The sequence below is a fragment of the Rhopalosiphum padi genome, chromosome 4 (genome assembly GCF_020882245.1).
Source record: "Rhopalosiphum padi isolate XX-2018 chromosome 4, ASM2088224v1, whole genome shotgun sequence".
In the NCBI taxonomy this organism is placed as follows: domain Eukaryota; kingdom Metazoa; phylum Arthropoda; class Insecta; order Hemiptera; family Aphididae; genus Rhopalosiphum; species Rhopalosiphum padi.
The window spans coordinates 487,187-500,432 of NC_083600.1; the positions used below are offsets into that span (position 1 = coordinate 487,187).

The 13,246-nt window shown below is 26.2% G+C and overlaps 1 protein-coding gene across 1 annotated transcript; it reads left to right on the forward strand.

The window, feature by feature from the left end:
• Positions 1-1,692: 1,692 nt before the first annotated feature.
• LOC132928566 (serine/threonine-protein phosphatase 2A 65 kDa regulatory subunit A alpha isoform) lies at positions 1,693-8,854 on the forward strand. Its single transcript, XM_060993345.1, has 11 exons — positions 1,693-1,978; positions 3,469-3,660; positions 3,739-3,958; positions 4,087-4,247; positions 4,316-4,471; positions 5,663-5,985; positions 6,072-6,189; positions 6,252-6,417; positions 7,870-8,024; positions 8,095-8,237; positions 8,315-8,854. The coding sequence occupies exons 1-11, from the start codon at positions 1,877-1,879 to the stop codon at positions 8,424-8,426; spliced, it is 1,848 nt and encodes a 615-aa protein (XP_060849328.1). The 5' UTR covers positions 1,693-1,876; the 3' UTR covers positions 8,427-8,854.
• The last annotated feature ends 4,392 nt before the right edge of the window (positions 8,855-13,246 follow it).

Here is a 13,246-nt window from a genome sequence, read left to right on the forward strand (position 1 = left end):
GAAAAAAAAACTTTAAAGGGGAGCCAATTTTTTTTCTTCAAATTATGAGCTATATATTCTCAAAAAGGTAACACTTATTAAATTTTAAGTTTATATTATTTTTCCAAAGGGGGGGGGGGGGCAAGTTCACAGTCTTGCCCTCTCCAACAATCGCCCATTACTACGATTATATTTAGATAACAAATTAAGTAAAAATGTTTGACCCCCCCACCCTTAAACAATTCCTATTTTCTAGTTAAGCCACTGTATCTATTTATTATTCTCTACTTAGAATAGGTGCAACATTTATTATAAGTAATATATATATATATGTGTGTGTGTATATTTGAATTTTTGAATAGGTAATAGATAAATAACAATAATCATAAACATTTCAAAACAATTAAAATATAAATCCTAGTATATAATAACTAATAAGTTACTAATAATTAAATTATAAATAATAAGTTGATGTAGGTAGTAAATTGTAATACAATTATAGAATTATATTCAATAAGTGCAGTTTATACTTGGTAATAAAATATAATATACAAATACACAATATAATTATTAGTCAATAAATTTGTTTTATGCTTAACTTATTATTGTTATTAAAATCTATCATACCTAGTAAGTAGTAACATATTTTTTTCTAGTTTTATCATTTAACATCTTTGAAATATGTAATTCAATATTATGTGTTTTTGTTATTCTACTATCTTTTTCCTATTGACCCAAATAACGTGATCAGTAAATTTGATGAATAGATAGGTACTAAACAAAATCTTAATTGTATTAAAAAGAAAATAACATAATATTGATAAAGCCTTTTTACACATGTTTAGGAAATATAAATTCTAAGGTTAAAAAAGTCGAACACCGTCTCAAGGCGACACACACTCCATGCACTTATATAATTTGATGATACATTATTAGTTAATAGTTAATATAAATCAATGCCACTATTAAGTGACAAGTATATTTTAATATAGGTACTAAATTATCGTAAGTTATTGTTATATCATTGATTATATATTATACTACCTACATAATTTAGCCAAGGTAGGGGATTGTCTAGAATATTTACCATTAAATTGTACGATGTGGACGAGTATTGAGAGCAATGAATCGAGATAATCATCGTAGACCAAAAAAAATCACGGAATAAATAAAATTAATAAATAATAATTATTATAGTATGAATCTATAGTCTATGATAGTTTGTCCTTAAAAAAAAATTGATTTTCTTGATTTTATTTTTACAAGTAATGCATAAACTGTATTCTGAGCATGATTTAAGTTAAAAATTAAAGAGAATCTTAAGTTTTAAATCGTAGTTTCAACTGTCAAGCTTATATAGGCACCTAGTGCCTATATAACACAATACTGTTGACAGTTGACTTAGGAATACAAGATAATTGTAATCTTGTCAATCTTGACGAAATAAATTATACTTGATCATGATTCATGTTTGTAAATTAAATTGTAATTTAATATTGTCTGCTGAGAATGTTAAGATGATAAATATTAAATTGATAATTTATTGATAGCAGGCGCCAGGCAATCAACAGCCTTGCCAGTGTTATTGCCGCCTTGCACGGCTGTTTATTGTTATTGATCTCTCCCCACCGACTTTCATCGAGAGGCCTTGTCTGACATCGTTTCCACCATGACAAATAACCTCAACCAGGCGAACCATAACCGAGCAGCAGGCGATGTCATTCCATGAAAAGGTTTAATCAAAATGGACGTCTCCCCTGTATCCCGTTTGTTTTGATTTTCGTGTAGGTACGGTGAATTTTTATAATTTTTTTCATTTTAGCGATTCGAATAGACATTTAAATATAAATTGGTCCTGTTGACGGTCAACAATTAGCGAATACTGTACAGACGACAAATGGCTGCAACTACATTGCCGTCCGGCGAGCCCGCACCCGAAGACACATCACTGTATCCGATTGCTGTGCTCATAGATGAATTAAAGAATGAAGACGTACAGGTACAGAATTTTACATTATTTAAATTGTAAATTTAAAAAAAAAACATAGGCAGTGCTTGAAATGGAAAACAAATTAGAAAGGGAAAGTAGAAGTATTAAAAAAATGTGGGTTATTGAAAATTTAAGTGTCGTATTGATTAGGATATAATTGTAAGGAGTACGCTAAAATAATTTTAAAAAAAATAAGAAATGCTCAGTTCCCACATCACGCTTATAGATAGTTTTAATACCATATTTATTAATCATATTGTCAACTATTCCAGTAACCGTTAAATCCAAATTCCGATAGAACATTTTTTATCGGTTATACCAATGGACATAATGTGTCCCTAGTATTTTATTTTGTTCTATCTCAGATATTCAGTTAAATTGGATTTGGTTTGAGGAGAATATTTAAATATAATTATGATTGGTGCCCTTACAGGTTAAATTTTAGTTCTCAATAATAGTAAATCCATTATCTATTTTATTGGTTAATCATAGGAATAGGAAACAATGATTATTTTATTATTTGTTGGTATAATATTTTTCTAGGTATTCATGTTTTTTTATTTGAGAAATGTGTTAGTGAATGTGTTTTTAGCTCATTAACTATTTCATTGTAAAGATGTACATTATATTACAGTAAACAGACATTGGGCATACATTGAATCTTTGTACAATAGACAACCAAATATTTATATTTCTTAGCAAATGATACTATACTCTATCCAATTTGAAAATATGTTATGATCTGACAAAAATCAGTTTTTTTGTGCATTCTCTTGTTATCTACAGCCATAGTAGATTCAGTGTTGATGCCTTGATGGCAGTGTAATGCGAATATATACAAAATTGACATGTTCTCTTGTTTGACTGAGTATATTATGTTATGATTTTAATATCTTAACTCAACTTTTATTATAGTTACTATTTAATGAGAGTGAATTTCTTACTTAAGCATATATTATTTTACTTATACAAATATATATGTATATATATTGTAACAATTATAATACAATATAAATACAATAGAGAAAACTAACATTTTTATTGTTTCCTTTTGAACATATTGAAAACTATTGTGATGAGCTTGTTACTTTGTAAACAAGTTAAATTGTATTTCTTATTTCAAGTTAAATGTTTATTTGTTGATTACTTAATTTGGTATAGTAGGTATGATAAATTATTACTATTATTAAATTTGATTTGACATGCATTGATTAAATAATTTTTTTACAAACTAATAATGCAAATCAGTTAATAAATTTTAAATTTGAATGTTTCTAATTTACCAAATTATTTAATTGAATTCAATGTTTATTTACTTCTACTGTTCTTGTATTGATTACTGAGTATTTTGATTGTCAATGAAAATGGTTTAGTATTTTAATTAAATTATTAATATATTTAATAAAATTTCATAATAATCTAATCAATGGGTCTATTTCTTAAACATATTATAATGCTATTAGTAATATTGTGAACTAATTTATTTTCAAATTTAACAGTTACGTTTGAATTCTATCAAGAAACTTTCTACAATTGCTTTAGCACTTGGTGTTGAGCGTACTAGAGTAGAGCTTATTCCATTCTTAACTGAAACTATTTATGACGAAGATGAAGTATTGTTAGCATTAGCTGAGCAATTGGGAAATTTTACCAATTATGTTGGAGGACCGGACTTTGCATATACACTATTGGTAATTTATTTAAAAACAAAATTATTTTTTTAAATGCTAAATGTATTTGTTAATAAATTAAACAAATGTATTTTGTAGCCTCCCTTGGAATCATTGGCTACAGTTGAAGAAACAGTTGTTAGAGATAAGGCAGTTGAGTCACTGCGTCAAATAGCAGTGTTGCACTCGCCGACTGATCTTGAAAATCACTTTGTTAGTCTTGTTATTCGTTTAGCATCGGGTGATTGGTTTACATCACGTACATCTGCCTGTGGTTTATTTTCAGTTTGTTATTCCCGTGTCAATCCAATGATCAAATGTAAGTTTTATTATGTTAATATATGTGTATGTATTACTATTAATAAAAAAATATAAAATGTATTATCTACCAAATTTAACATTTTAAATATTTAAGGTTAAACTTCTTAATTATTTCATTGTCTATAGCTGAACTACGCAATTTCTTCCGTAATTTGTGTCAAGATGATACTCCTATGGTACGAAGAGCTGCTGCTGGAAAATTGGGTGAATTTGCAAAAGTTGTTGAATTGGATTCTTTAAAAAATGATCTTATACCTATGTTTTCATCACTTGCTCAAGATGAACAGGTACTTATTTATTCAGCTTTTATAAAATTAAATGTAATACACTTTTTAAAAATATTTTAATTATTTAGGATTCTGTTCGTCTTTTGGCTATTGAAGCTTGTGTTAGTATAGCTTCATTGCTTACACATGAAGATGTGAATGATTTAGTGATGCCGACTTTGCGCTTATGTACTTCTGATAGTTCTTGGAGAGTACGATATATGGTTGCTGATAAATTTACTGAGGTATTTATATAAAAAGTAGTCATAATGAATTATATATTTTTTCAACTTTTACAATTTTAGATATATTATTTAAACGTTTAAATATATCCTGTTTTTATTTGGTCATAATTACTTTATTAACTATTATTCATCTATTTCATAGTTCTAAAGTACTTGTATATGTATACATTAAACATATTAAACAAATAATATTATAACTTCAAAATCATAATATGATAATAATTTTATGTTTTGAGTATTGAAATAGTATTAGACTACTTAAAAATATATTATAATTATGAATGATTATCTATGGTGTCATTTCTCTTTTTTAACATTCTCCATAGTTAATAATATTTCCATTGACATTATGACAGGTCCTGTTTATATTATGTATTGGAGACAAGATAGAAGGAGTGATTAAGTGACTAAGTAACCTATGTGCAAATAGAGTTATATGATATACATTTTTATAATATATAATTATAGTTTATACTATTACTATAGCACCAGTACTCTATCATGGATCCGATTTGAATTCGCAGAACCAGTCTATGAATATTTCATTATTTTATTATTGTATCAATTTTTTCTAGTCTTAAATGTTTCTTTTTACATAAAGGTTAAACCATTTAAGTATATATACTTGATATTTTAAAATGCAATAGTTTTTTTATTTTTATAAAATTAAGTTTTTAAAAAGTAAAATTAAGAGGACGTTATACCCACATGTGTTGTCTTTGTCTTACTAATGTAGATCATTGCAAATGTTCGTTCTGCAGAACACATTCTGTGATGGTAGCTTTAATATTAGAGTCAATTTACCTATTATCAAACTTAAAGGTATTAATGTTATCTAGGGCATTTCATTGGTATTTTAATTTTTAAGCAAGTTATGAGCATTTTAAAGTTTTAATATTTTACATAACCAAAACTAACTTAAAAATTAAGATATCAATAAAAGCCTATGATATGCCCTAGATAATATTATTACCTTTAAATTTGATGATAGGTAAATTACTCTATTATTAAAGCTAACATCACAAAATATGTTCTGCTGAACGAAAATTTGCTATGATCTACATTAGTAAGACAGAGACAACGCATGCAGGTATAACGTCTTCTTAAAAAAAATTATTTTAAGGTACTTATAATAATCAACACTAAATGATTAATCGAGTTATTGTTATATGATATAAAAATATTTTTTAGTTACAAAAGGCTGTTGGACCTGAAATAACTCGTATTGACTTGGTACCAACTTTTCAATCATTGTTACGTGACACTGAGGCTGAAGTGAGAGCCGCAGCTGCCAATAAAGTGTGTGATTTTTGTCGTAATCTTTGTCCTCCTGTTGCTTCTGGTGCTTTATTGAATGATCCAAATGCTGCACAAACTTCAAATGCAGTTGATTCCATTATCATGACATCAATTTTACCTGTCGTTAAAGGACTAGTTGCAGACACTAATCAACATGTCAAATCAGCTTTAGCTTCTGTAATAATGGGATTATCTCCAATTCTTGGAAAACAGAGGTAATAAATATACTTGTATTATATTATAATCAATACTCTACACTGTAGAGTCTACAGTTTTTAAATAAAATTTTGTTTTATTTTAGAACTCTTGATCATTTGTTACCACTATTTTTGACTCAGTTAAAAGATGAATGTCCTGAAGTACGTCTCAATATAATTTCAAATTTGGATTGTGTTAATGAAGTTATTGGAATTCAACGGGTATTAAGTTTATTTTTTGATTGAAATTTATATAGTTTTTTTTTTATTGTTTAATGTTTTAGCTTTCCGAAACACTTTTACCTGCTATTGTTGAACTTGCTGAAGATCCTAAATGGCGGGTTCGTTTAGCAATAATTGAATACATGCCGTTATTAGCAAGTCAACTAGGCGTACAGTTCTTTGATGATAAACTCAATAGTTTGTGTATGACTTGGCTTACCGATCATGGTAAAAATTAAATATATATCAAAAATAATTAAGCTTTTATAATATGATTTATACTAAGTATCCATTATTGATAGTATTTTTAAATTGTTTTGAAACAAAAAACTATGACCATTAATTATAGTCAGCAACATGAAAAGTGGCCGGTTACCGTCTCAAACCTAGTGGTCGTTTCGCATTATTAGGTACCAAATCACATGCTATGCTCCTATTGTGTAAATCAGCGGTTCCCAAACTTTTATGATCACTACGGGATCCTTAAGTTAAATAATATAAATTAATAATTTTTAATGATATAAATAATCCAAATTTAATATAAAATAATTTTCTCAATTATCACATACATCTAACGTAACCCTTGAGATTGCCCCACGGAACACACTTTAGAAAACGCTGGTGTAAATATCCAATGGGGCGGTGCAATTTGAAAATCTATGGTTTATGGTTAACTTGTGATTTTGACCGATACTACTTTTTTTTATGTCTTATTGATATGAATCGATTAAAATATTTTGAATGTGTACAAGAGATTAATTTACTATAATGAATTTTCTAATTCAAGTATTATTTTAGTTTAATCCTTTTATAAAAATTAACCATAATAACTAATAAATAATGATTATTAATACATTATTTAAATAAAAGCCATAAAATACTATGTGTTTATGTTAAGTTTGTAATTTATATGGTTTTTGGGAATATTATCATTGTTTATAAGTCCTTAGACTTATGATAATTGATAACGATTATATTGTTTTCACAAAGGCTAGAATTGAGAGTAAACTGCACCTTTGGAATGTCTAGTTAGCAAGTGAAGTTCTAATAAACAATCACAGTTCACATCTGTTACTACTTTAACCCATGTATAGAATGTTTATGTGGTTTTCTTTTTTTTAAATATATGTAATACTTTGAATTATGACCCACTATACATTTTATAGGTTGTATAATAATTATACATTTTTACATACTTTTACATGGACACTATCTTTAAATGTGTAAATAATAAAATTTAGTAATCCATTATTAGTGTCTTATTATAATGAGCATAGTACACATTTTTATAAATAATAATATTTTACGACTAAACAAACTTTATTAGAACCAATGTTGATTATAGATTTTAACTAGTGTTGATAGTTAAAATCTATAGTATGCTGTTGTTATTAATATTTTATTAAGCTTCATTTTTACACAATAAAATATATTGCATTTATTTTCCAAAAACGTATAATTCCTACACTAAACTTAATAAAGTAGCAATGCATATTATGATAACAAGTAACTAATGTATTCATATCAATATTGGTTATTTGCAACAAGCCATAATTTTTATATTTTAGTATAGAAAATATTTTCTATTGAATATTATGCAATTTTGCTCTTGTAATTTTCCCCTTTTTATGATTTGACTTTTGTTTTAAAATATTGTTTTATAATTCTTTTTATATTTAGTATATGCTATACGAGAAGCTGCTACATTAAATTTGAAAAAGTTGGTGGAGAAATTTGGTGCTGAGTGGGCTCAAACGTCTGTTATACCAAAAGTCATAGTTATGGCGAGAGATCCAAATTATTTACACCGAATGACATTCTTATTTTGCATTAATGTAAAGAAACTCAATTGTGTACTTAAATGTATTGCTTTTTAAACACAAATATATTTATATTAATTTGTAGGAGCTTGCTGAAGTATGTGGCCCAGAAATAACTGCTAAGACAATGTTACCAACTGTATTATCAATGGCAAGTGATAGCGTGGCTAATGTACGTTTCAATGTAGCCAAGACACTTCAAAAAATTGGACCAATTGTTGCACAATCGTATGTATTTCTATCCAAATATATTAAAAACTACTGAAATATAAGTTGAGTTCTTTAAAATTAATTTTTGTTTTTAGTGCTGCGGTGAAATCTCAAATTAAACCAGTTTTGGATAAATTAAATACAGATACAGATGTAGATGTTAAATATTTCGCTGCAGAAGCTATGTCAATAATTGCGTGTAACTAATGTTTTTAATTGTTTATGTATAACACTCTTATCAGCGCCCAAATTAATTATTATAACATTGTTACAGCTTATGCATTTTTTCCCTTCCCACTTGGCATATGATTTTTTTTTTTTAACAGTTATATAAACATTATTATATTATAATTATAATTTTTGTAGATCATTTACTTAAAAACAAACAATATTATAATTGAATACATTTAAGTAAAATTATCATTATGAGTAGATAATAAAATATTAATATATAATGTTTTAATTTAAAATTACATTTTACATATTAGTTGTCATTGAGAATTTTTGTTGATTTTACAGTCTCGACAAATTTTAATTTTAACTGCTGTATTTATAAATACCCAATAGAAACCTTAATCAACATGAACATTATATTTACAACTACTAATTAATAATTATATGTTATTTTTATTTAATTTGTATTAATTGTGTTGTAAGTACCTACTTATAGTAGTGTCAAAAATTCAAAATATCTAACACATTTCAACTATTATCAACATTCCTATGTGGAAAATTGATTGAATACTATGAATTTGCTATATATTATTATTGTATAAGTTCAAATATTTAAAACTTGAAAATGTGAAAGTGATTTCATATAACTAACCTAGATAATACATCAATCTAGTAATATATTTAAATATATTATTTTTTTGTCCACCATTAAGAAATGTTTAAATTATATGTCCAACCTAAGCTAAAAATAGAACAAGGATCCTGAAAATTACCTATTTTATATAGGTGCATTTTAAGCTATCATTGAATATGAGGTCTACCAAAATTACAGTCTACTAAGTATAGTATAGGTATAAGATTTATAAGATTTACTTTTAATTGTTTGAACAGTGATTTTTAAAACTAAACTTGTGTAGCAGAATTTCATGTTAATTTTAGATTCTGAATAGATAGATTAACATATTGACTTTATTGATTTTTTTTTTCATACTGTCACTTTAAAATGTTTTGAGTAGTCCAAAGTTGCTTAAAAAAACTAAATTGTACGGCTTTAAGCATTTGAAACACTTATGAAGAAAACAAGTTGTCATGTTGGGCATGGATTACGTTATTTTTATAGAAACAGTGTGCTAGGAAAATCAATTTTTTTGTCAATGGTGAATGACATGTTGGATTTTCTAGCACAATCCTATAATTAATGTAAGCCATAAGTCTAAATCTATTTGACAATAGCTATACGCCTATACATATAAAAGCAGTTTGTTTTCCTGATCTAGTGTGGAATATCCTTTTACAAGATAAAAACAAACTTGCGAAATTTTTTTTAGATCTTGCACTTATTGGTGGACATGGTTTATTTTGTATTAAAGAGTAAACCAACTATCGTAGTATTTAGTTGAACCTTTTTATGATATTGTCGTGTGATTAGCAATACTTGGAAATTTTTAGTTTTACGCAAAGACGTAAAGTATAGTTTATACACACCGATTTATCTTTATTGATTTTGATTTTCCTACGTCTCGTCCAATTAGAAGTTCTGATTGATTGATATCTGTATATTTTCATTCAGACAGTCACTGTTGATCATTACTTACTGTTGAGGTGGGCGAAATGTAAGAATACAGTAATTAGTGATTATTGTTAATTGGTAGATATAATAGTTGTGTTGGGTAAATTAAGAATAGGCTCTAAGACAGGCGGGACTTTTCGCCGCCTAAAAATGACCTTTCGCTTTTCGTCCATGAATATTATAGCACTTTTTGACCTCATTTTTATAATACACACTTTAGGAAACACTTTATTATTTATTTGTGTAAATTAGTTTTATAAAGCCATTTAGTATTACCCAGAAAATAGGTAGGTACCATATAGGTACTCTCCAAAAATATATTGTGTATTTGTACACAGTACATGTATAAGTATTCATTATTTATTAGTTTATTACAATATAGTGTTAAGAATAAAAAAGATATTGATTTGTGTTAAAAATGTTATAAATTCAAAAAAATATATAAATCGTCAAATTATTGTTACCTATTAAATTGATATTGAAAGGGTAAAGTAATTTTAAAATATTTGGGCGAATAAAGTGTTGCCCCTAGGCCCTACCTTTGATAGGTACTTCAATGTTTTTTTCAATTTGTTATCACTTCTCCGTGCATTACTGTCGTTCAGTCAGGTAAGCATACAAAAGAGATTAATAAAGTACGTACTACCTACATCCGAAATAAGATAGCTAAATGTGAAGGTAATGAAAATGTAAAATTAGTATTTATTTACTTGCAATACATTTTACTTTACATAGTTTTATTAGTTTTATCTAATAATAGTTATTCAAAATTTTCACTTTGCAGATGTTCTAAACATGATTATAAATGTTTTAAAAACTCTTTGAGTGTGTACATTTTTATAATTATTTTCATTACCTTCATATTTAGCTACCTATCTTATTTGGGTGTAAGTACCTATTGCCTATTATAAATGAAAAAAAAAGAACAGTACATTATAAAAACAAATAAGTGTTTATTTATATCTCATTATCTGTCTAAAACCAGATATTTAAAAAATATCGAAAATATTATTTTGATTTTTGAATGTAAGTTTAACATAACTACATAAGTACCTACTTGAATTTTTTTTAAAAACAGATTGTTCGTAAATAATAAAAATTCAACAGACTATAACTTTGCCAATTTTGTAATAAGAAATAAACTTTTTATGCAAAAATTGTTTACAAAAAAACACTATCCGAATCTGTAAAAAAAAAAATTGGTGTTGCCATTTAAAAAAAGTATGTTGTAGCGCGTATCGAAACAATTATAAATTTGACATTTATCTGGAAATGTGTATTTATGTGTTCTCTTGTATTCAGCGAAAACCGAATTTCAATACAAGATCGTCCAACTGAAATATTTGATTATAATATTTTTGGTACCTAAACTTTTTAGCGTGAACACACTGCATATATATTAGTATATTACCTACCTTTTTCGGGGCTTCGAGCTATTTATGTTTACATTATTAATATAAACATGAATAAATAAACTATATTTTATGAAGTTTCATTTATTCTGTAATATTATGTTGAGATATAAAAATATAATCTCATATTTTTGGGTATAAAATATATGAGAAGATTATTCTAAATAGGTACCTTATAGGCAATATAGGCTATTGAACGTTGTCGCGTCTTCTGAATTACTTTTTCAAAATAAAAGTAGATTTACCTATATTATAAAGTGAACTAGAGTCTATATACTCTATACTGAAAGTTTAACATAATATAATTCTTTAGTTACCTATCGACGGATAGTATAGATACTAGATACACAAATTAAAATTATAATATTATGTCTATATGTATTATCATAAACAACATAAACCGTAGGTACCCTATTATTTAGTCTTCAATGAAGGTTTTAAAATTAATAATTTACTGAATTTATTAGTATATGTATAATGTATTTATATTTGCAATTTATATAAATAATTTGTTTAAACTTTAAAAATTAAAAATACAATAGGTAAATATAAAAGTACTCTCTTGTACAAGAAGCCAGCGATGGTATAAAAATAAAATAATAATAATGAAAAGTACAAAAAGACCGCACATATAATACCTATATGTACCTATTACCTAGGTAATATATATAGCCAGGGGCAGATTTAGGTACCTATGTGGTGGCCCCTGGGCGGAATGCATTATGGGGGCTCCTTATACAGTTATACATAAACAAGGAAATATATTTTTTTACTTATAAAATAATATTTATTATCATACTTAGTAGTAGTAGTAATAATTAACTACTTATTTAATAATAAATAATTATAAAAACAATCAAATCGAGTATAATTAGTATAAGTAATATCATCATAATATTTTTCCTGTATGCTAATTTAAATAACATAAAATTGTGGGGGGCCCCTTAGCCCACTCAGCCCTTCCCTAAATCCGACCCTGTATATAGCTACACCCGTGCATTATACATTTACATACACCGCGATTGATCTATTTAACTTAGGATACTCATTATTTTTAATTTTTTTAATAATGACATGCATTTTTAATTCCTGATCCAAAAATATTGATCCACTACTAATTTTAACTTTAAATTCTTACAATATAAAATAAACTACTTTTCTGACATTTTATTTTTATAGATCAAAATGTTTTTAATAGGTAACATTCTGCTTAGAAATATGAAATTAAAAATAAACGTTTTCGTCATTCAAATAATGAGTAAAATATTTAAAAAAAAAATGATAACAATAAAATATGGTAAAAAATATAATTTTTGTTTCAAAAATGCTGTTTTATAATTACTTAAAATTATATGACAAAAGTATTTTCAAAAAAATTTATACTGTGAAATAATGAGCGTCTTACGTTAAATGGATCACCTTGTTTATTTATTATATAAGGAGGTTCACCATAAGCTTGATCAACTCATTAGTTACTTTTATAATGAAATTATTCAAATTCTAATTTTTAGAATGTTTAAATACACTTAAAGACCTTTTTTTAAATTTCTGACATTTTTTTTGTAATAAACTTCCGTTTTTCAAATGAGACTTTTCCCACCCTTTCTACTGTATATAATTTACAGAAATATATTTTTGTAAATTTTTATGTAGCTATAAAATTCAAAATTCTAACGAATAATTTTTCAGATATTCTAATGTTTATACTAAGAATGAAAGAAAAATACGTAAAAAATGGTTTTACAAAATTATATAAAACAAAGTGTAATACCTACTGGATCTAGTGTTTATTTAGCCTTTAGATTAGATACTTGAACCATTTATACAAATTATAATAGTTTGTTAGTTAAAATGTTCAAGTCATCTAAGCC